The sequence below is a fragment of the Papio anubis genome, chromosome 14 (assembly GCF_008728515.1).
Source record: "Papio anubis isolate 15944 chromosome 14, Panubis1.0, whole genome shotgun sequence".
Taxonomy (NCBI): Eukaryota; Metazoa; Chordata; class Mammalia; order Primates; family Cercopithecidae; genus Papio; species Papio anubis.
The window spans coordinates 45,858,484-45,883,205 of NC_044989.1; the positions used below are offsets into that span (position 1 = coordinate 45,858,484).

Below are 24,722 nucleotides of genomic sequence, written 5' to 3' on the forward strand. Positions count from 1 at the left end.
GTCAGAAGATGGAGACCATTCTGGCTAACATGGTAAAACCCCGTCTCTACTAAAAATACAAAAAATTAGCCAGGCATGGTGGCACATGCCTGTGGTTCCAGCTACTTAGGAGGCTGAGGCAGGAGAATCACTTGAACCCGGAAGGCGGAGGTTGCAGTTAGCCAAGATTGTGCCACTGTACTCCAGCCTGGGCGACAGAGTGAGACTCCGTCTCACCAAAAAAAAAAAAAAAAAAAAAAAATTGGAACTGGAATACAGAAGTAACTGGTTAGTCTATGTAACTAATAAAACTAATGGCAAATAAACTAGGGAGCTGTCATTTTCTATCCTCTGTAAAGAAGCAAGGAAATCTTATCTGCTCAGAAAATAATAACTCAAGCAGAGAAGCAGCAGAAATTGGTGATTATAAGACACCAGATAGAGAGAAAACTAACAGCATCTTCTCTGAGTCCTCACAGTTTCCCAATTTCTAGTTCAAGTCCTTTGGGAGACTTGACCACATTCTGTCCCTTTTGTTCTTTGAAAGGTCCCTATGTCCTTGGTGAAAAACTCTTTTCTACTTAGGCTCATTATAAAGAAGTTTCTACTACTTGTAACCTAGAGACAAAAAGTTAAGGCAGGGCCACTTTCTATATCTCTTTCCCTGTAACACAGGGTGGGAAGCAGAGTCACAGAATAAGTAGCTCTTTACTATGAATAACTTATTACCAAGTCTCAAAGACCAGAGACTTCACAGTCTAAAACTTCTTAACTTCCTCCTGCACACTGTCAACTACCAGAGGTGGATCTATGTCAACAATGGAAATAAGCTTAAAAAGTGTTAGAAAAAGAAAAGAGAAGGGAAGTGGTACATGTCCACCTGCCTCTGTAGGCCTGGTCTGGAACCAAGAACTTTAAGAAAGGCTTCGGGGTGAATGTGATGCAGGAAGTCCATGGACCACACTTTAAAAGCGCGGTCCTCTAGGTCTAAACGAACAAAGAAAAAGAAGGCATAGAAACGAGCCTAATTATACTCTGTTTTCCAAGATACCTTGGACTATTCATTCAGGAACAAGGGTAAGAGGAAAAGCTGTAAAGCAACATTCTATCCCTTAGTGCACCAGAGAGAAGAAAAATCATGATTAAAAATTACCAGTGACATTTTACTAATAGGTAATAGAAAAGGCAGTATAGGTACAAAGACATTCCTCTGAAGAACAAAGGTGACACACAGGCAGTCCCAGATTGAGAAGTGGAATCAGGATCCAGCAGAGGCCCTTGGCTCTACAGCCACAATCACAGCAAGGGAAAGAGTACACATCAGAACCACATGGGACAGATAACAGAGAGGGAAGTCACCCCCATCTACTCTGAGAGGCACTACCACAATTAAGTCAAAAATGGTCCCAGAGTGTGCTCGGACAGACAAAAGCTCATGAGCCACTCTTCAGGTCTCCAATACTGTCCCCAAAGCCAACCAAAAAAACTGGGAGAAATCTGATTTCCCCTGTAGTAAGACATATAATTCTGGCATCTCAAGTTGGAATTCTTATAGAATTTCCTTTCAAAAATTGCTAGGTCTTGTAGTACATTACATCATCATACTAAGGGTTAACTAGATGTATGAACAGCCAGTGACCTAATCACCTACACTGCTTTTATAGGAAAATACAGCCCAAGTTCAAAGCAAAAACTTAACAAAGAACCTGTGGGGGCCCGACCAGTTGGTACAGCCTGTCTATATAATGTATGTTCACTAAAACACCATGGCAAAGGCCAAGTGAGGCCACACATCTTAGCTGAAGAACTGATGATTAGCTACAACACAAAACAGTGTCCCCAAGAAAGTATCAAGTGGGAAAGCCTCCAGAAATCATTGGCAAAACTGTAGAGAGAAGTGAAAACCCCCAGCCCTTCCCTTAGACAGTACAACCCCTATGCTAGTCAAAAAGAAAGCACTCAAACAAAAGTGACAGAAAAAAGCTGCACATACCTGTACTATGTCCCAATTCATTTCCACCTCCTCTTTAATATTATTGGCATTTGCTGGAAACTTGACAGGCTGCCCCTGAGGACATGTTTCAGTCTTCATTTTCTTTAAAGGGGACTGACCAAATGTAAAGTCATCTTCATTCTCTTCCTTCTTGCATGTACCTCCCCACATAGTGCTTGTGGATGGTGTCTCTGAACTATTACTCTCACCCTCTAAGTTGCTGGCTTTGCTGGTTTCTTCATCAACTTTCAGTTTTTTGGTCCTTTGAGCTGCATGTGGCTGAGCTGAACATTTTCGTTTTGTCTTGGCTGTTTTCAGAGTCTGTACGGTATCCAATTTATTTTTTCTGTCTTCCAAAGCAGTGTCAGCAATAGCCACAGAGCTATTCTATCAAACCACAAAGAGAACATATGAGAATTAGAAGATAAAAAGCAATTTCCAGGGAATATTACTCACAAATAAAAGTGAACAAATTATTGATACACACAATAACTTGGAAGAATCTCAAGGAAATTATGTTGAGTGGGGAAAAAAAATCTCAAAGTTATATACTATATGAATATATTTATATAACATTCCTGAACAGATTAGAGGTTGGCAAGGGTCAGGGATGATGCAGGGAGGTGGGTGTGGCTATAAAAGGGCAACACCAGGCATCCTTGTGGTAATGGAACTGTTCTGTCATGGTAGATACACAAACCTACATGTGTGATAAAATCGCATAGAACCAAGTACATACATATACATACACATGAATGAATACAAGTAAAACTAGAGCAATCTAAATAAGATCAGTGAATTTTATCAATGTCAGTATCTTGGTTGTGATATCTTACCATAGATTTGCAAGATCCTACCATTCGGGAAAAAATGGATAAAGAGTACATGGAATTCTTCTATTATTTCTTGCCATTGCATGTCTATTTAGAAATAAGCAGTTTAATTTTTTAAAATGAGTAAAAGATAGGTCTACACATGCCAGAAAACCAAGATTAACTCTTGCTATCAAAGTCAACCACTTAGCAGGGAGAAAAGTAACACTCATTCGCTCATACAACTCAACAGGCAACACATGCCACCAATTTCTGCTGAAGAGTAGAGGATAGAACACAGAATGACAGCAGGCTAATGTCAGGCACTTTTCCTTAACAAGAGTCCTCACAGCAGCCCACACAGGTGTCTAGAGGTGTAGGTGTAGGTGTCTAGAGACTATACTCTGCAACGCCACTGCCCCCCAATCCAAGTGACAGCTCAAGTGTGAAGAAATGAGACTTGGCACCCATCTTGGCACTGGGGATAGTGTAAATAAGACAAAGACCCTACCCCTAAGCTGGTCTGTTTTCCATTACCTAAGTGATGCAGATGGCACAAACATGAACAGTTCCCAAACCAAATTTCAGTCAAAATTCTGTCTTCTCTTCTATCAAGTATTTTTTCCAGAGTCACTATTAAGAATATTGAGAACTACAATAAAGAGCACCTCCACCCCAATGCCAACTTACCACCACCACCAACTGAACTTGAAAATAATGAACATTACAGAGCCCTCTGAGTATTAAATTTTTTGCCCAAAATAGAATGGATCAGAGCAGAGATATAAAGATAAAATAACTTCCAGGCCTAAAAGAGTTGATAACCTAATCAAATGAATTGACATATCTAAAGAAGGTGTCAATCATAAAGGGTGTTGTCAGCCACAGAGGAACAGAAAAAGAACTGCAGAAAGCAAATATGATCAGCGTTTTTTTAAATAACACAAGAAAGAGAGGAAAGCTTCACAAACAAATTTTGAGTATTTTCACCCCAACAGTATGAGAGCCCTGCTCTAAGGTGGATACTTCATACTGTCTCAGCTTCAAGCTATTAAAACATTCAACTGTCATTGTGACAAGCACAGTGCCTAAACCACAGTAGACATTCAATGAACTCAAATGAATGGATTTATTCATCATCCTATTCTGAGTCCATGCTCATCAAGTAAATTTCTGATTACTATTTAATTCCCCATTTAGATTAGCCTCCAAGGAGAGCAAAATGCTGGCCATAAGAATTTCACGTCTTTAAGATTATTATTTTAAACTATTAATTATTAAACCTGCACTCTGGCTGTATTTATCTCTCTTGTGAACACAGCTGATGTAAAAACACCCAAGAGAGATATATCTGTTCCCAAAATGCTGACAAAATCATGTTCCTAACTTAGAAACCCAGTTCCATCACTTACTATCTGTACACCATGAGCAAGTCACTTAACATCTCTTTCTTCAGCTTTCTCATCTATAAAATCAGCATAAAAGCACTTGCCTCAATGGTTGTTATAAAGATTAAGTAAGATCATTTAAATGAAACGCTGAGCACATTGCCTGGCTAATGGTAAGCACTCAACTATTTGCTAATGCCACCATCATTAACATCACTACCACACCCAGTCCAACTCCTAGGAGAGGGAAAAGGGAATAGACACAGAAACACAGTAAAGACCCAAAAATTAAGACCCATGGTAGCGGATGCCATTGCTGGCAGTTTTTGTCATTTACATGCCTTGTCCTACTCTGTAGAATAAGAAAGTAACATCACCAATCAGGAAGACACCACAGAGTTCCCTCCATCCAGCTATAGCACCTACCAGCTCCTCCTTAACAACGACTTCTGAGTCATCACTGATCTGTGGGGTATTCTTCTTCACCCGAGGCATCCTCTTTGGTTTGGATTCCTTGGGAGGGGGCTGCTTATGGCTTCTGGGAACTTTCTTTTGGGGCTCCCAGGCACTATCTTCCTTGTCATCTTCTTCAGAGGCAGATGATCTAGAAGTAAATCAACAGAATAATCTCCAGGAAAATAAAAGCAAATGTCAAAGGTAAAAAAGAGATGCATGATTCTTGAAAAAATGATAAAGTAGGAGGTGTTTAATATAAAATAGAGTGATTGAGTACAGGCTGTGAACAGTTATTGCTAAGAATTGAACCAACAGAGTTGATGACAGACCAGTGTAAAAATACCCCAGTGTGCTGTAAATCACAGCTCTGTCTCTCCATTCTCTTCTCACCTAACTGACAAACACATACACACATTCATTCAAGACATAAAAAATCATTTATTTCCTTAAGTAATTTACTGGGTCATGTCAAACCATAGTCAATGTGAGCTTTTCAATTTTAACAGTGAAAAGCACTTAAATAAGTTTCCAACTACTAATCAGATTCATTTAAATTGTATTAAGTTATTCAAATCAATGAAAGGATTGAGAAATGGTTCTAGGAAACACCCTAAATTACATTAAAAGCCAGCACCAAGACCATTCCAACTGCTTTAATTAACCCTTTTTTCCTTTCACAGAATGGATTTCTTTCCTGATTAGATTGGATCAGGTGCAACTATGGTACTTTTCTAACAACCAAGAATCAAACTCACAGCAAGAGCAGAGAAAAAGCAGCCATGGGAACTCTGTTAAAGGACCATCATGCTCCTGCCAACCCAGTTAATTCCATTCATTTCTACTCTGATATAAAAGGTCAATATTAGTGAGACTTCCTTTACTGAGATGAGTGAATAGGGAGGTCTGGGTTTTTTAATGTTAAGTTCTTCCTAGGGACAAAAACCTGATTGGAATTATGCTCTAGAAGAGAATAATCATGATAGGTCAAACTACTGGTGTTCTCTTCAGAGGTGACACTAAGCCTGGTAAGCAAAAACAAACAAACAATCAAACAAAAAACAGGAATCATCAGAATAACATAATAGCAATGGAACTGAAAGAAACTATAATTAGAAAACCAATGAACTAGAAAACTAGGGTTCCATTCCTCATACTATCATCAAACTGAGCAGGATGACTTCTTCCCTCCTTAGTCTCATCACCTATCAACCAGGATTACTGACTAACCCTATTTCACAGAGGAATATGACCAAGATTCAAGCCCTTTAGTTATTATGAAGAAAACACAAGCACAGATACATGAAGCAGTTCTAAGGCAGCCAGTCAACTCTCCTTCCCTATCACCTGAGCTCTCAGGAGCATCTGGCACTCACCCCTTAGAGCACATCCCTTATATACAGGAACCCCACCCCTTGGTTTTCATACTACTTCTTGGCAGTTTCTCTTTAGTCCTTTTGACTCCTCTTCTCCCTAATCTCTAAACATTGGAATCCCTCGAGGCTTAGCCCTCAGCCCTCTCCTCCCTCTATGCTCTCTTGCCAGCTAATCTTTTATTTTCTCAATACAGGAATCTCTATTTTATTTTTATTTATTTATTTAGAGACAGAGTCTCCCTCTGTCACCCAGGCTGGAGTGCAGTAACGGGACCTCGGCTCACTACAACCTCCACCTCCTGGGTTCAAGTGATTCTCATGTCTCAGTCTCCCAAGTAGCTAGGATTACAGGCATGCGCTACCACGCCTGGCTAATTTTTGTATTTTCAGTAGAGATGGGTTTCACTATGATGGCCAGGCTAGTCTCAAATTCCTGGCCTCAAGTGATCAGCCTGACTTGGCCTCCCAAAGCACTGTGATTACAGGTGTGAGCCACCGCACCCAGCTGGGAATCTCAATTTTATATAGTATCTCCAACTTCACCTTCCCTCCTTGAGCTCAAGACTTGTATATCCACTTTCACCTGAATGTCCAGCAATCACATCAAACTCGCCAAGTCCAAAACAGAATTCCTGATTCCACCACTCTCGCACCTGTTCCTCTTCCAGTCTTTCCAAAATGTCTGTCATTCTTTCATAACCCAAATCCAATCCAGCACCATGTCCTGTCCACTCTACCTTCAAAATATATCCCAAATTAGACCATTCCTCATCACTTTCATGTCTAGAACCCTAAACTTCTACAATAATCTCCTTAACTCATTTCCCCTACTTCCAGTTTTGCCCCCTATAGTCTATTCTCCACCAAGAAACCAGAATATTTTACAAATATAAACCAGGGCATGTAACATCCCTACCCAAAACCCTCCAGTGTCCTCCCAACCCACTTCAAATAAAAATCTAATACCAGGGAAGATCAAGTTGGAGATACTGTATAAAATTGAGATTTTTATATTAAGTCATAAGATAAGATCAGCTACCAACAGGGAGGGGAGAGGGTATGGGGGGGGGCCCTTAGAATTAAGCCTTGAGGGATTCCAAAATTTAGAGGTTGGTGACAAGAGAAGTCAAAGGGACTAAGGAGAAAGATCTAAGCCTATTAGAGCCAGATCCTACTCATTACAATCTCATGTCTTACCACTCTCTGCCTCATGTCTCTAGACTGGCCACACTGGTCTTCTTGCTGTTCCCTCAACACACCAAACATACTCTTGACTCACGGTCTTTGCACTTGCTGCTTTCTCTATTTGGAACACCCATCCCCAAGATCTTTGCAAGTTGCACCCCCAAATCTCATCTAGATCTCTTGCCACATCTTCCAAACTTTCTGACTACTCTATCCAAAACGCCCCCCGACTGCAACCACTCATTATGCTCTCTATCCCCTGCCCTGTTTTATTTTTCATTATAGTACTTATTACCATAAATATTGTCAGTCATTTACTTAACAAATATCTTCAGAGCACCTAATATGACATTCTAAAGCAGAGATTCTCAACTGGGGATATCTAGCAATGTTTGGAGACATATTTAATTGTTATAACTGGGCAGGAAGCTATTGGCATCCAATGGGTAGAGGCCAACGATGCTGCTAAAAATCCTACAATCCAAAAGATAGCCCCTACAACAAAGAATTATCTTGCACACAATGTCAGTAGTGCAGAGGCCGAAAAATCCTGCTCTAAAGCAATAGATAAAACTCTGTGAGCTCATGGAGCTTACATTCTAGTGTAAATATTATGTTATATATTTAGTTGGTTACTTTCTCTCTCCTTTTAATACTTTATTAGCAACACTAGACAGAACCTGGAATACAGCACGAGTTCAACAAATATTTGTTGCATGAATGAATAAAAAACAGTTTTTTCTACCCACATCACTTAAGGAGTTAGAAAGTGACAGAATGCATTACTCCTTACTAAAATATTCATCATTCCCCTACCCACATATTAAACCAGTACGCTTACAACTCAGAGAATGAAGAAAATTCATCTTTCGGTAGCACACCCTGGACCTGTACTTTTGCTCTTCTTGGCAATGATGACATCTAGAAGAAACAGAACATAAAATCAGCAACACTTGAATATTCTGATTACTGGCTACAAATAATGGGTCATTCAAAACTAACACTTCATAGAAAAAAACAAAAACAATGATGTTTATTCACAAGCCCAAACAACAGTTTCCCCTGCTATGTAGCTGTCAATTAAAAGAGTAGCTGGTTGGGCATGATGGCTCATGCCTGTAATCCTAGCACTTTGGGAGTACAAGGAGGGTGGATCACCTGAAGTCAGGAGTTCGAGACCAGCCTGGCCAACATGGTGAAACTCAGTCTCTATTAAAAATAAAAAATTAGCCAGGCAAGGTGGTGGGCGCCTGAAATCCCAGCTACTCGGGAGGCTGAGGCAGGAGAATCGTTTGAACCTGGGAGGTGGAGGTTGCAGTGAGCTGAGGTTGTACCACTGCACTCAAGCCTGGGCGACAGAGTAAGACTCGGTCTCAAAAAAAAAAAAAGAGAGAGAGAGAGAGGAGCTAACAGTCTTCCAATGATTTAAAAGCCTTAAGAGAGTATGGGCCATCTTTTGAAAAATGTTGTGTGCTTCATTTTTTAAGAATTGTGTGCTTAAGTATTCTGTGTTATTTTATGATAATACTATCAGGCAGCCACTTATAAAGTCCTTTATTAAACTATATCTCAAAGACAGAAACTTTTTTTCCTATTCTATGTATTTTTTTTTTTTTTTTTTTTTTTTGAGACAGAGTTTCGCTCTTGCTGCCCAGGCTGGAGTACGATAGCACGATCTCGGCTCACCGCAAAGTCCACCTCCTGGGTTCAAGCGATTCTCCTGCCTCAGCCTCCCTAGTAGCTGGGATTACAGGCATGCGCCACCACACCCGGCTAATTTTGTATTTTTAGTAGAGACAGGGTTTCTCCATGTTGGTCAGGCTGGTCTCGAACTCCCAACCTCAGGTGATCCGCATACCTTGGCCTCCCAAAGTGCTGGGATTACAGGCATGAGTCACCGTGCCCGGCCTATTCTATATATTCTTAATGCATAAAGTAGAGGTCTCTCTACAAAGTCAGCAATGAAATAAATGATGCTGATTGACTGAGTAAGCAGCCAGGTTATTCTTAAAACAAGATAACCATTCCCTTATAATAAAAGCTCATTAAACTTAAATAAAATGATTAATCACTAAGTGACTAAAAACTATTTACCAAATTCGAAGGCCAAGCTGTAAAAAAAAGTTAAGACAACTAACCAGAGACATCACATAATACAGGAAAGTAAATAAAATTACTTTAGCTATTAAGATTAATTATCTAAAGAATGTATGCCAAACCATAAGGACTGCACTAGACTCTGTTTGGAACCCTTCAAACAAGTTTCTGACCCAGTCATACGTTATAATGCCTCTGGTTCTAACATCCACTTAGAAGAGGAAGTAATCTCTCATGGAAATACTAAAGGGTTGTCACAAAAGGGAATATGTTCTCCCAGCAGCTATAGCTCAACTCAGTCCAGTAAGTACACAATGATTGGGCAAAACAGTGCTCAGAGGGAACCAACAGAACAACAGGAAAGCAGTCTGCAGGAAGTAGACAGGATAATCTTCCATCTTTCCCTTCACTCTCTTTTTGGCATATTAGGTTATAAAGGTCATCTTTTCTCAAATTAGCACTTTTTAGACATTGATCATGAAAAAACAGATAATTGTGATTTCTATATTATGTGTATCTTGCCACAACAAAATAAGAATGAAGGAAGTTAGTGTATGACAAGGGTGGTATTTCACATCAGGACAGGGCAAAAATTGATTATTCAATAAATGGTATTGAGACACCTAGCTATTCCTCTAGAAGAAAAAAAGGAGTTTAATTCCTATCTCTACGCCATTAACAAAAATTTATTCCCTAATAACTAATAGTTTAAAATGTACAAAATAAAACTACAAAAGAACCAAGAAACAAAGGTGATTCTTTTCATACTCTTGAGTGGGGATGGGGAAATGGAGGTTTTCCTAAATATTACTCCTCAAATTCCAAAACCAAAAAGACTAACAGATTGCAACACATAAACATTAAAACCCCAAGCCAGTAGTGGGGGCATTTGAGAAACCAAGCCAATTTACCCTGCAGTATTCTCAAAAAATAAAACAAAAAAATTCACATGAAGCAGTAGTTGATACCTTTGGAACTAAAAGGTGAAAGGGGTTAGGGCTGTGTGTAAACTGACAAAGGAATAGCTCTAGGTGTCCTACCTCACTTCTTTCTATTAGGCAACTGCCCCAGGAAAAAGTCTGTAACTTTATTCTCTGGAGAAGGTACTAATGAAACAGTCTCTAGACTGTGGGCATGGGGACCATACAGACTGAATGCTAAAGGCAGAGAACACTAGTCTTCTGCCACTAAGATCCCAAAATACGGCCCTCTAGGGAGAATGGGAAGGCTTTTCTCTGGAGAATCTAACCAATCCAAGAGTAAAAACTTGAAAGTGCTAAGCTTCCCATCAAACCCACCTGCCCAGATCACCTTACAATCACTCTTACCACCACATTCTACAATATGCCTGAATTCAGAACATTCCCACACAGACTACCATATACCAATTCTATCTCCACACTTCAGCCTTAACAGAAATGTGTTTAAAATAGGGACAGGCAAACTCTTGGCAGGCTTATGCTTTTGCTTAACCATTATCCTTAAAGAAGTCTCCCCTGAATCAAATATTTCCAACTGCCTCTTTATTAGGCACCCTGAAAGCAATATACCATGGAAAGATGAGTAAGTTGTAATATTTCTTTTCACAAATGGAAAAAATATGAATGTAAAAGGAAAGGTGGGAAAGCAGAATCTGCATGAACACACAAGCCAATTTCAAGCATATCAGATTTAGAAAGAATACATACAAAAGCTGAAGACCTGGAAATTATGTCTTTAAAACTACCTATGACAGGTACAACCCCAGGAGTATGTACTCTCCAGTTTAAACACCAATATTCTTGAGGCCTGTTTCTCCATCTCCACTATTCCCATGTCCTCTTACTTTGTATCATAAAACCTGTTAGATTAACCAAAACCTCATCCATCTCCACGGTATTACACACCGATGTCACCTACTTATTAACAATCCTAATCCCTCCATCCCAAACCTTGTCTTTAACATTCAGATTTCCATAACAACTGCCTGTCTCTGAAACTATTTGGATGTCTCACAGTTAACTAAATTTAACACATCCACAATGGAACTCTTGATGACCATTTCTTGCTCTAAAATCTGTTCCTATTGCAGTCCTTCCCATCTCAATAAGTGGCATCCACCTACTTGCTAAGCCAGAACCTTAAAAAAAATATTTTTTTTGAGACGGTCCCATTCTGTCACCTAGCCTGGAGTGATCTCAGCTCACTGCAATCCCCACCTTCTGGGTTCAAGCAATTCTCCTGCCTTAGCCTCCTGAGTAACCGGGATTAAAGGCATGCACCACCACACCCAGCTAATTTTTGCATTTTTAGTAGAGACAGGGTTCGTCACATTGGCCAGGCTGGTCTCAAATTCCTGACCTCAGGTGATCTGCCTGCCTCGGCCTCCCGAAGTGCTGGGATTACAAGTGTGAGCCACAGCGCCTGGCCGGAAAATTTTTTAACAGCTTCATTGACATATAACTGACATGCAATATACTGCACATGTTTAAAGTGTACAAATTTGGTAAGTTTTAACATATGTAAACACATCACTATAATCAAGAAAATGAACATATTATCATTCTCCGAAGTTCCATTTGCTAAGTCAAAATGCTGCAAATCTTTTTTTCTTTCATCTCCCATATCCAGACTACTAGTAAGTCATATAAGATCTTCCTCCAAAATATGTATTGAATCTCCACAATCTTCAGTGAGCCTTTAGTCCTCAATCTCCCTCACTTGAACTACTACACTAGCCTCTTAACTGCCCTCCCTGCTTCCACTCTTGCCCTTGCAACTCATTCTCCACTTATCAACTCAAGATCACTTAGAAAATGCTTTAGAAACACCGAATTACTTCCCACCCCATCCTTCACTTAGAATCAAGCCACATTTTTTATGACTGCCTTCCAAAAGGCCCTGTCGGCCGGAGCTTGCCCACCTTTCTAACCACCTTTACTACTTGCTGGAGCTCCTCAGCTCTTGTCACAGCATTCTTTCCCACCTCAGGTTCTCTCTGCCTGGAGTATTCTTCCCCCTGCTTGTCAATTGGCTGGCTCCTTGCGTCCCTTAGATCTTAACGTTTTAGGCCTAAAATAGGTTCCTCAGTTATATTTTAAAAGGAGCCTATTTACTTCCTGTATACAGTAGTAGGTTATAACATAATCTATAATTATTCTTTTATTTTACTTGTTTATTGCCCGCATTGCTGTCAAGAGAGTAAATACCATGAAAGAAGGAAATGCATGTGACTTATGCACTTCCATATCACAGAGCCCAGCACTTAACAGATGCCCTACAACTATTAAATGAACATAATATGTACAAATACGGTCTCTACAGAGGAATATACATTTATTTTCCACCACTCTTAGGCAATGCCACACATTGCACTCATCTCTTTCTGAAGAAATGATGGCACGTAAGAACATTCCTATTCTTCAGTGACGGGATTTTTCTCTCCTTTCAAAGTATCTTAATCACTGTGGGCACATGAGCATATTCCAAATCAATAAGGAGGTTGCTATGATGTTACTAAGGGAAGAGCCACTAAACTAGGACGACTGAAAATCAGGAGTATGGGGCAAAAGGACGTGTACACGAACGAATACTAAACCACAATTGGGAAAAAAAATTTTAATTCAAGAAGGCGAACAAAAGAGGATGATTTCTTAAGAGGCACCTAAACAAGTTTCCCTGAAGGATCAACAGAGTGCTTCAATATTAGCAGATTCCCAAGTCACAAAAACAAAATACTAGAGCTGAAAGAACCTCTGACATCAGATAGTCCTGCTATATTCAGAAACCTGAGACCCAATGAGGTTAAACAGTTTACTCAAAGGGGAAAGATATGTGGCAAAGGACTATAGCCCTGTGCCTGGAATACCGAGACTAGTCTGGTTTCCCATTCCACACACATTATGTTAATGACATGTCACGTGAGGGGTTCGAGGAAAGTTGCCTACAGAGTTGCCAATTCATTCCTTTCCTCCGGTTACTGAGCGCCTCCTAGACGCCAGGCGCACGACAGAAGGTGTAGTTGATTCAGACAGGGACACCATGACCGTGAAAAGGGTGCTTCCTCTCCCACCTCCGATAATTTTAGGTACAAAAACAATCCACGTAAATTAGCCGGGCGTGGTGGCGGGCGCCTGTAGTCCCAGCTACTCGGGAGGCTGAGGCAGGAGAACGGCGTGAACCCGGGAGGCGGAGCTTGCAGTGAGCCGAGATCGCGCCACTGCACTCCAGCCTGGGCGAGAGCGACACTCCGTCTCAAAAAAAAAAAATAAAAATAAAAAAAAAAATTCAGGTTTGCCCAGGCTTTTCCATGTCTGTTAGGCGCTAAAAGCTGCAGCAATTTGGCTGAAAGGAGGTGTCACGAGGTAGCTAGGAGGGGTTTTCGGGTGGTAGGTTGTAAGAGACCGCCGACAGTAAAATGCAATGAACTTCTCACTTTTAAAAAAGGGGTGTTATTGCCCAAATGAGCGCTCAGAACTTTTTTAATGGTCCCAAAGATACCGGAGCCCGGGCGCCGGGCTCTTGAGAACCCGCAAGACGACCGCCAAGGCGCACGCACAGCTCACCTTCCCGCCCGGCACGTCAGAAGACCCGGGATTCCGTGTGTGCCACCGCACCTTCCGGTTCCCGCCGGAAGTTTTTCAAACGCCGGAAGGTCCGCCTCGCTTCTTCCGGACCAAGTTAACCGCAGGCTGCCAAGGCGCGGCACTACTGGGGCGGGGCGGAGCCAGGCTGGACGGAGGCGGGGCTGGAGTGAGGATCCCGAGAAGCGCCGGGGTGGGGCTGGTTCGTAGAAATGAAAAATGACTTTTTTTAAATGTGGTTTTTAACCGAGCACATTAAACTCTTAAGCCCACAGATACAGCGAAGTAAATTAGGTTATGAAAGTAGGGAAGGCCGGGCGCGGTGGCTCACGCCTGTAATCCCAGCACTTTGGGAGGCCGAGGCGGACGGATCACGAGGTCAGGAGATCGAGACCATCCTGGCTAACACGGTTAAGCCCTGTGTCTACTAAAAACTTCAAAAAATTAGCTGGGCGTGGTGGCGGGCGCCTGTAGTCCCAGCTACTCGGGAGGCTGAGGCAGGAGAATGGCGTGAACACGGGAGGTGGAGCTTGCAGTGAGCTGAGATCGCGCCACTGCACTCCAACCTGGGCGACAGAGCTAGACTCCGTCTCAAAAAAAAAATTAAATAATAGTAGGGAAATAAGGCTGCTGTTGTCTACATTCGAGTTTAGCAGATCAAAACCCCATGGATTTGTTTTAGAAAATTCTAAAAAGCAGTTTTCCACTGCTAATGACTTATTTCCAGGGACTCTGAGTACTGAACAGCCTAGCAAGTTATTGAAATAACCTGTGAACGTGCCTTGTTGCAAATCTACCCAAAGTGAGCATAGATTTTACTGGATAATTTTTGTGATTGGGGGGGAAAAAAAACAAAATCAGAACTCTTTCTAAATTTAGTAAATCTAATCTTCTATATCTGAGATTTTTGGCCACGAAAGATCAATTTCCGAGATTGTTTAGGGATTCTTTTTTTTCCTTTTTGATTAGCACAGTCGTATGTTGCCTTTCGTGATGGTTCCAGAAGGCCTAGAATTGTCTACTACAATCACAGTCTCCTTCACAATTTATGGCCCTGAAAAAGTACTAGAGAACACCGGTAAGGATTGTGGGAAGAGAAACCAGATCATAGAAATCAACAACAATAATTTACTATTTACTATTCACCTACTTTTGATGTTGCATTTGCTACACAGGTTTATGGTAAGGGGTTGTCTTGGTCAATTTTCTGCTGCTATAACCAAATACCACACACTGGTAGATTTATAAAGAAAAAGAGTTGCTTGGCTCGTAGTTTTGAAGCCTGGGAAGTCCAAGACAGAGGGCATTGTTGTTGTGTCAAAACATGATGGAGGGGCTCACACTGGGGTGGGTATGTGAGCCCAATTGACTCCTGAAATGACTAACCCTCCTGTGATAATGGAATTAACTCATTCATGACCTAATCATTTCCTAAAGGTCCCACCTCTTCATACTATTACAATGACAAATTTCAACTTGAATTTTGAAGGGGACATTCAAATCATTGCAGAGGTAATGAGGGTAAAGGTGAACCAATATACTGCAAAGTCTTTTGACATAATTCCTGCCCTGGAGGAATTTACGACCAAGAGTAGGAACCAGATACAGCCACAAGAAGCAGAGACACAAACAAAACAGTCTAGATTCAAAGGTTGGGGTATGCAGGTAGCAGCTTCACTACAGTGAGGAGGAGAGTAAGAGTGGGCCAGCAAAGCGTTGAACCTTGACTTTCCTCTCCCCACAAGGGATTTTTGCCTTACAGCTGGGGAAGAAAAAAAAAATCACTAAAATAAATAGCCTGTTAAGATTTTAGACATCAGACATCTGGGAAAATAAAGCCTGAAGCAGCTTTCTCAAAAATTAAACTATGTAGGTAGTGGCCTACTCTAAAGGCAAATAAGGACTGTCCAGAGAATATTTCCCTTGGAATTCTGCAGGAGAGCCACTCCCACTACAGGCTGTCAAGGAAAATTTGTAATCACTTAAGTATAAACCAGGCCCTGCCACAAAAACTGCCTTTTCTGTCTAGGACCTTGCTCAATCTATTGTTTACTTTTGGATCTCAAGTGCTGAATTCCAAGAAATTTATGGGTTTAGACTGAGAGCCTGGAATAATCTGTACACCCACTTGAGACTATGCAATAGGGTTTGGGAGTAATGGAAACTTGTTTTGGATTTGATTGGAGGTTGTTTTATCACTCCAAAGTATATAGCTCTTCCCGTGATATTCACTGGTATATTATCATTTGTATGTTATTTTCTGTTTTCAAGTCCTTTCCCTATGGGTCTAGCTCCCCAGGGCAAATGTAATAATAATAGTAATAACTTACCTTTATTGATTGCTTACCTGTACCAGGCACTAAGTTAATGCTTTTAGATGTATTTATGTATATAATTCACAAATTACGCCAATGTAATGTTGCTATTAAACCATTTTTATAAATGAGAATTCCAGGTATAGAGAAATTAAATAATTCATCCAAGGTCACATCAGCTGATAAATTGTAGATCTGAGATTCAAATCCAATAATCTGTTTTACTCCAAAGCAAGTACTCTTAAAGGCATCCACATACAATTTGCCGTCTATCCGCAAGGGATTGGTCTGAGGACCCCCCACAGATACCAAAATTTACAGATACTCAACCAATCAGTGACAGAAAAAGTAGGCCCACCATATCTGCAGGTTCCATATCCACGAATGCAGATACAGATGGCTAGCTGTACCGCAAACTCAAAGCGAAGACCATTTCTCGCTCCACTATGGTGGCCAGTGAGACTCGTAATGTTTAAGGTGCTCCGGAACTGTTGAATCTCTAAATACTGTAAGTAAAGTACTATCTAATCACCTAAAACATAACAAAACTATTCTCTCTAGTGGCCTCAAACTAAGTTTCACAAGAATGAAAATTCTTAATATATTAATAGATGCAACTGTTTCACCTACTAATAGATATTTGGATCTAGAAACTAAGTCTTGGTAATTTTTTATCTTCCCCTCTCCAACTTCTCCCTCCACCCACACAGTGCCTAATAATGCTTAATATATAATAGGTACTCAATAAGATAGTAGACTAACTCCTGGACCCAAAAACATGTCTAAAGTAAAAACAAATTTTCCTCCCCTGTCCATCTTCTCCCTCCACCCACACAGTGCCGAATAATGCTTGACATATAATAGGCACTCAATAAAATAGTAGACTAACTCCTGGGCCCAATAATTTGTCTAGAGCATAAACAAATTTCTCTTATGAGAAAAGCAAGTTAAAGCTCTTGACACAGAACGTGGGTTGCCATTTTAAAAATCAAGTGTACTTATGAAAATTCAAACATTTTATCTGTGAGAGTCAATCAGTGTGATGGTTAATTTTGGGTGTCAACTGGATTAAGGGATGCCCAGACAGCTGATAACGCATTACTTCTGTGTTGTGTCTGTGAGAGTATTTCCAGAAGAGACTTGACATTTGAATCAGTAGACTAAGTAAGGAAGATCTGCCCTCACCCAATTTCAGTGGACACTATCCAATTGGCTGAGGCCCAGATAGAACAAAGAAGAAAGGAATATTTTCTTTCTCTCTCTTTTGGAGCCGGGACACCCTTTTTCTCCTGCCTTTAAGCATTAGAACTCCACATTCCTTTGGACTCCAGGACTTAAATCAGTGTACCCTCTCAGCCCCATGTTCTCAGGCTTTTGGCCATGCAGTGAGAGTTACATCATTGGTTTCTCTGGTTCTGAGACCTTCAGACTTGGACTGAGCCCTACTACCAGCTTCCCTGGCCCTCCAGCTTGCAGATGGCCAATCATTGGCCTTCTCAGTCTCTATAATTTTGTGAGCTGTTTCCCTAAAAAATCTTTTCTCATATGTCTTTATGCTGTATTTATTATACACACACAAACACACACACACACCCTACTGGTTCTGTTTCTCTGGAGAACTCTAATACAACTAGCAAAGGCAAAAAATAATGGCTGTTTTAGATTAAAGAATGCACAAACAAACTGAGCCCTAGTTCAAAAATTTGCATATTTAATTAGCCAGGCACGGTGGTGGGCACCTGTGGTCCCAGCTACTCTAGAGGCTGAGGCAGGAGAATCGCTTGAGCCCAGGAGGTGGATGTTGCAGTGAGCCAAGATTTCGCCACTGCACTCTGCGCTCCAGCCTGGGCGACAGAATGAAACTCCATCTCAAAAAAAAAAAAAAAAAAAGTACATATTAGCTCCTATCTCCCCTCTTTTCCCACTGTCAGACGTTCTTATTCCTAAACACTAAAACTCTTTGGCTTCAATGAGCTTCTCTGACTAATTCAGCCAGAAATCTAGAGATTTACTGCAAAATCTAAGAGACTAGTAAACAGAGAGAGGTCTACTTCTGTTTCCCAAATGAAAAAGGAGTTTCTTATTAGTGAGTCTGACCGGGCTGGTAGGTGGGTTCTCAATCTTGGCCTGTCCTATTACCTCTTTCAGTCTGGCTGGGAACAGCAGCATGATTCCAAAGTGCTAGACTAGTGCTGATGCCATTGTTCTAGCCAGAGTCACTTTGTCAGTCTTTCTTAAGAAAGAGTAAAGATTCAAGAGATTAAAACCTGAGTCTTTATTAAATATTAAATGGATCTGGAGGAGGCATCAGTTAAAGCTGAGGAAATTAATTGTGCAGATTTGTCAAGGAATTGTAATCAAAGGAAAGTGATTACATACATTTAAATTTATCTCACACAAAGCAAAATTATGGAAACTGCATATTGAAATACAATATAATTTATATCTTTAGGTGAAAATTAAAATGTTCGGTGCTTTATCCTACTTATTTTGTACAAATTCCCAAGGTATTTTGTAATGAATGCAGTTATAAATAGGATTAAGACACATAAAAAACATAAATATTAGATGAAATACCATATCTATTGCATGATCACTCTTCCACTCATCACTTACCTTGCAAAGTCACTGGCTAAGAGCCATTCAATTGGTTGCAATCATGAGTAAACATGTTGAAATTTTTTCTCCTGGTAACTTTCTCATCAGTAGTGCTCAGGGACCATCTCAAAGGCCCAAAATATCTATTAAACAGTCTGAGATTCAAGTATGGAAACCCCAGAGGGCTCATTAAGATCCTAATGATGCCATGGCTGGCTGGGTTTCAAGAAAGGAATAAATGGCACCATAATGGGGCCAGATTTATTTTAGTCAAATCTAGACTAACCACAGGTAGCCATGTCTGGATACTGTAATTCAGAACTAAATGTTATATCTAGTACCATTGGTCCATCTTCCACCTTAATAAATTGAAATTATTCTGCAAAGTGCTTGCTTGAAACATTCATCTAGGAATGCATATGGTCAGAATTTTAGTACTAGAGCCTTCGCATACTGCAATTCAAATTCAGAAAAGCATGGTGTGTCAGATCAGTCTATGTTCAAATTTATGTGTACTTTTTTTCAGTCAGGTTTATTGAAGTATAATTTACGTAGAGTAAAAGTCAGCTTTTTTATTCTTGCAAACACATAGAGTTATGTAACCATCACCACAATCAAGATATAGAACACTTTAATCATTCAAAAAAAATGCCCTTTTATAGTCAATCTTCTCCCCCTCCCCCAGCCCCTGGCAAACCACTGATCTGTTTTCTGTTCCAATAATTTTACCTTTTCCAGAATGTCTTTATTAGTCCATTCTCACACTGCTATGAAGAAATACTCAAGACTGGGTAATTTACAAAGGAAAGAGGTTTAATTGACTCACAGTTCCCCATTGCTGGGGAGGCCTCAGGAAGCTTAAAATCATGGCAGAAGGCAAAGGAGAAGCAGGCACCTTCTTTATAGGGTGGCAGGACAGAGTAAGTGCCAGCAGGGGAAATGCTAGACACTTATAAAACCATCAGATCTTGTGAGACTCATTCACTATCATGAGGACAGCATGGAGAGAACCACTATCATGAGGACAGCATGGAGGGAACCACGCCCATGATCCAATTACCTCCACCTGGTCCCACCCTGGAAACGTGGGGATTATAGAGATTTGGGGGATTACATTTCAAGATGAGATTTTGGGTGGGGACACAGCCAAACCACATCAATATTATGTAAATGGAATCACATGGCATATAACCATTTGAATCTCATTTCTTTCACTTATTATAATACATTTGAGATTAATCCACATCATTGCATGCATCGGTAGTTTATTTTTATTGCCAGTTAGCATTCCATTGTATGGGTATACCACAGTTTGTTTATCCAGTCATCAGTTGATAGACTTAAGTGGTTTCCACTTTTTGGCTGTTATGAATAATGCTGCTATGAACATCCATGTACAAGTTTTTGTATGGACATATGTTTTCATTTCTCTTGGGTAAATAAACACCTAGGAACAGAATTGCTGAGTCATAAGTGTGTCTTTAGTTTTATAACAAACTACTAAATTGTTTTTCAAAGTAGCTGTATCATTCTGCATTCCCACCAGCAATGCGTGAGAGTTCCAGTTGTACCACATTTTTGCCAGAACTTGATGCTGTCAGGTTTTTAAATTTTTTGGCATCCTAATATGCATATTGTATTTCCCTTATGACTAATAATTTTTATTAGCAATGCATTTATTTGCCCTCCACATATCTTCTTTGGTGAAGTGTCTGTTAAAATCTTTTGTCAATTTTTAATTGGACTTTTTGTTTATTGAATTACGAGAGTTATTTATATATTGTCGATACCAGTCCTTTATCAAATATGACATCTGGCTTCAAGAGTTGTATGTTATCACAGGCAACTGTCAACGTCGTAGCACACAGAAAAATGATTCCTTCGTTGACCACGAAGAAAACTTTACTATGGCCAAGCATCCTTCAAGAAGCTGACAGGTGAAATCAAAACCACCAACATTTTTATCATATGGAAACTTTCCTAACCCCAACATCAATGCAGATAGAACACATTCTTTGCAGAAAAATGACCTAATTTCACAGTGAAAGATGATAAAATTATGAGCTTAAAGTACATGAGTTATACTAAAAGAATGTTTTAAAATTGGGAAAGTGGCACTTATAAGCTTTAGCAAATAACGTGGAAAGTTAGCTGAGTCATAATATTCATATAATATAACTGAGTATTTTGTTTAGATTGGACCATGATCTGAATATAAGAAAATTCGGATTGTTTACCAAGAAACTCCTGTAGCATCCTGGAATATAGAGTTTAGCAGAAGTAGGTATTGCATATACAAGGGTCTCTCATGACTTCCTACTATAAGTTTTTGTCATTCAGAACATCCCAGGTCTGTAATTCCTGTAACTTTCAGGACTGTTACTAGAAATCATGTAGCTAGTGTCATGCGTGTCCATGTGAAGAGACCACCAAACAGGCTTTGTGTGAGCAATAATGCTTTTAAATCACCTGGGTGCAGGCGGGCTGAGTCCGAAAAGAGAGTCAGCAAAGGTAGATAAGGGTGGGGCCGTTTTATAGGATTTGGGTAGGTAAAGGAAAATTACAGTCAAAGGGGGGTTGTTCTCTGGTGGGCAGGAGTGGAGGTCACAAGGTGCTCAGTGGGGGAGCTTTTTGAGCCAGGATGAGCCGGGAAAAGTAATTTCACAAGATAATATCATTGCTTATGGCAAGGACCGGCCATTTTCACTTCTTTTGTGGTGGAATGTCATCAGTTAAGGCGGGGCAGGGCATTTGCACTTCTTTTGTGATTCTTCAGTTACTTCAGGCCATCTTGGCCTATACGTGCAAGTCACAGGGGATGCGGTGGCTTGGCTTGGGCTCAGAGGCCTGACAGCTAGTACGTATCAACTTTTAATTCACCTAAGAACCACCAGGAGAGCTTCTTAAAAATCTCAATGTCCAACTTTAATTTGGGATCTTAACCCCAAGATCCCAAATTAATGGGTCTAAGGTAGTATCTACGTGTCTAAGATGACACCAGGTGATTCTGATGGGGTGTTCTATGCACTACAGAAAGATTACGCTAATTCTTAGTGTGTACTTTGCTTAGAAAGCTAGAGAACTGAGCTACAGCAGTATGGTTTTGAAATATTGTATAACATTTTATGGGGCTTACCCTTAAACATGCCCTTCCAAAAGGCAGACCAGATATTCACAGTTCCTGCTAGCCACATTGACTACTATTGTATAGTTTATTAATCAAAAATAATAAAAATAGCTAACCTTTATAGATTGCCTTAATATCTTCAAGATATTGTAATAAACACTTTATATACTTATTTTAGGGGTTTCACATTTTTGTTTCATTTCGTTTTTTAGTTTTTAAAATAGTCGTTTGAGACAGATAGTTGATATACTTATCTCCATTTTAAGAGGATGAAATTCAGGCCTAGGGAATTTAAGTATTTTAGCCAAAGATACAGAGCAAAATTTATTTATCAAAACCTCAAGAACTAAAACATAATTATTATTATATGCAGTACCTGCTTCAACTAAATCTGCATTTGTTAGTGATCTACTGCTGCAAATACATTATCCCAAAATGTTTTTTAATGTTGTAAATATTTTCAATAATCCACTGGCTCTCCTGGCAAACAACCTGCATGAGCTGAAGTCCAGAGAGCCAGAGTCAGAATAAGGAAGAGTACCCATTCAAAGATATATTAAAATAATCAATATGCCAGATTATTTCAAAATATGAGAAACAGAATTTTGGTATTTTTTTAATTTAAAAGCAGTAGACTTCATTTAGTAGACAAATAATGGTGTTAAAGTCTTTACTGGTAATATACAAGAAAGTCATACTATATTGATGGTGTCAACTCAAATTATTTTTTTAAAACAGGGTCTCCCTCTGTCACCCAGGCTGGAGTGAAGTGATACGATCATGGCTCACTGCAAACTCAACTTCCCAGGCTCAGATGATCCTCCCACCTCAGCCTCCCAAGTAGCTGGGACTAAAAGCATGTGCCACCACACCTGGCTAATTTTTTGTATTTTTAGTAGAGATGGGGTTTCACCATGTTGCCCAAACTGGCCTCAAACTCCTGGGCTTAAGCAATCTGCCTGCCTCGGCCTCCCAAAGTGCTGGAATTATAGGCATGAGCCACCGTGCCTGGTCAGTGTCAACTCAATTGAAGGGCAAAAAGAATGCTATGCCTGAATAGTGCACAGTTCAAATGAACACCAGAATAAGTCTGAATTAACAGAAGAAGAAAAGAAAGATAAAAAATAAAAAAATAAAAAAAAAAAGGAAGGAGGAGAAGGAATAGGAGGGGAGAAGAGGAGAAGAGGAGAAACCTCACTCAAATGTATTCCTCTTTGAATGTTTTAAGAAGTCACCCAGAATTTGGACCTGAGCAAAGCCTACTTGTTCTCTGTGACCATATGTCGTATTTATTTCCTACAGAAACAGAAATCCTCATGAAGTTCACATCAAAAGTCTATGGGTTTGGTGGGGGATGAAATGGTTCTGGCCATAAGCTGTTATTCTAATTTTATCAAACCTTCCTTCGTCTACATGACCATGGAGAATCATTTCAGAGAGTTTCTAGGGTTGAGTCAGCAGGTGTCAATGCAGGTGGGGCCATGGAGTAAATGTCTGAAAAGCAGAAAAAGCTTTGACATAATTTAGGTCATCAAAGAAATATCCTGTGACTTTTTCAGAGGATATTTGAAATAGCATGGTCTATGTTAATAGAAATACGTAGTTTAGGCCGGGCATGGTGGCTCGTGCCTGTAATCCTAACACTTTGGGAGCCTGAGGCGAGCAGATCATAAGGTCAGAAGTTCGAGACCAGCCTGACCAACATGGTAAAACCCCATCTCCACTAAAAATACAAAAATTAGCCGGGCGTGGTGGTGCGCACCTGTAATCCCAGCTACTCAGGAGGCTAAGGCAGGAGAATCACTTGAACCCGGGAGGCAGAGGTTGCAGTGAGCTGAGATCATGCCATTGCACTCCAGCCTAGGCGACAGAGCGAGACACCACCTCGAAAAAAAAAAAAAAGAAAGAAAGAAATATGTATTTTTGAATATAACTATCCCTGAAGTGCTGAGAAACTGATTTGCCCATTTGCTCTTCATTTTGAACTCGAACTACTTCTGCCACCTACTCTGTTACCCCTTCCAATTTTTGAGTCATAGGAAACTATTTCATTGCTTTTATTTTCACCAGGGATGGGCAGGGAAAGGAAACTCAAGCATATTAAATATGCTACTTGTTAGGTGCTTTGTGGGAAGATAATTGAAATTTTGTTTGCTTGACTGTTTTTTAAGATTGAAGTGGGACTTCCAGCCTTGGTAGGGTGAAGAGGTCAGTAAATCCTCTCTCCCCTCCCCATCCAAGAAACTGGAAAACTGGAGAATATTGTCCAAAAATGCCACTTGAGGGCTCTGTGATATGTATCGCAAATATTTTTTCTCAGTTTATCATTTGCCTCTTAATTTTACTTATAATGATTTTCCCATCAGAAAATGTTCAATTTATATGGTTGACCTCTTAGATTTATGCCATACTTTAAAGAATTTTCTCACTCTGAGAAAGGTCTCATAGTCACTGGGAAACCAATTCACACTAGTCATTATCTTGCATTAATTTTCTTGGTTTTATTTTTGGCTTCTTGATGAGATTTGGAAAGCAATCTAGAGTCCTGGTGGGAGATTGAGATAATGCTCTAGTTTCCTGATAAGATTTGAAAAAACCTTAGCTTCATTAGCAGCATATTTTTAAAACATCATCTGTTCTGTGACAAGTTCTCCCATTTCGCTGTGTCTGGATATCACCTAGAAAACTTGCTTAAAATACTGATTCCCCAGTCTGACTTCCAGAGAGAGAGAGTTGGATGGGGCCTGGGAAATCTGCCTTTTTAATCAAGTTCCAAATTACAGTGATGTGGATCATCTACCAGCTGCACTCTGTAATACCCTGGTTCAGGGGCATTT

General features: G+C 40.1%; 1 protein-coding gene across 1 annotated transcript in view; it reads right to left on the reverse strand.

The window, feature by feature from the left end:
• The window catches only part of SRBD1 (S1 RNA binding domain 1), a 220,320-nt gene extending 206,422 nt beyond the window's left edge, over positions 1-13,898 (reverse strand). Inside the window, exons 1-4 of the mRNA XM_021924804.1 lie at positions 13,828-13,898; positions 8,028-8,107; positions 4,599-4,776; positions 1,973-2,359 (exon numbers count right to left, since the gene is read on the reverse strand). Coding sequence (XP_021780496.1) covers positions 1,973-2,359; positions 4,599-4,776; positions 8,028-8,107 — 645 coding nt within the window. The 5' untranslated portion in view covers positions 13,828-13,898. The remainder of the gene's footprint in view (positions 1-1,972; positions 2,360-4,598; positions 4,777-8,027; positions 8,108-13,827) is intronic.
• Between the last annotated feature and the right edge of the window lie 10,824 nt (positions 13,899-24,722).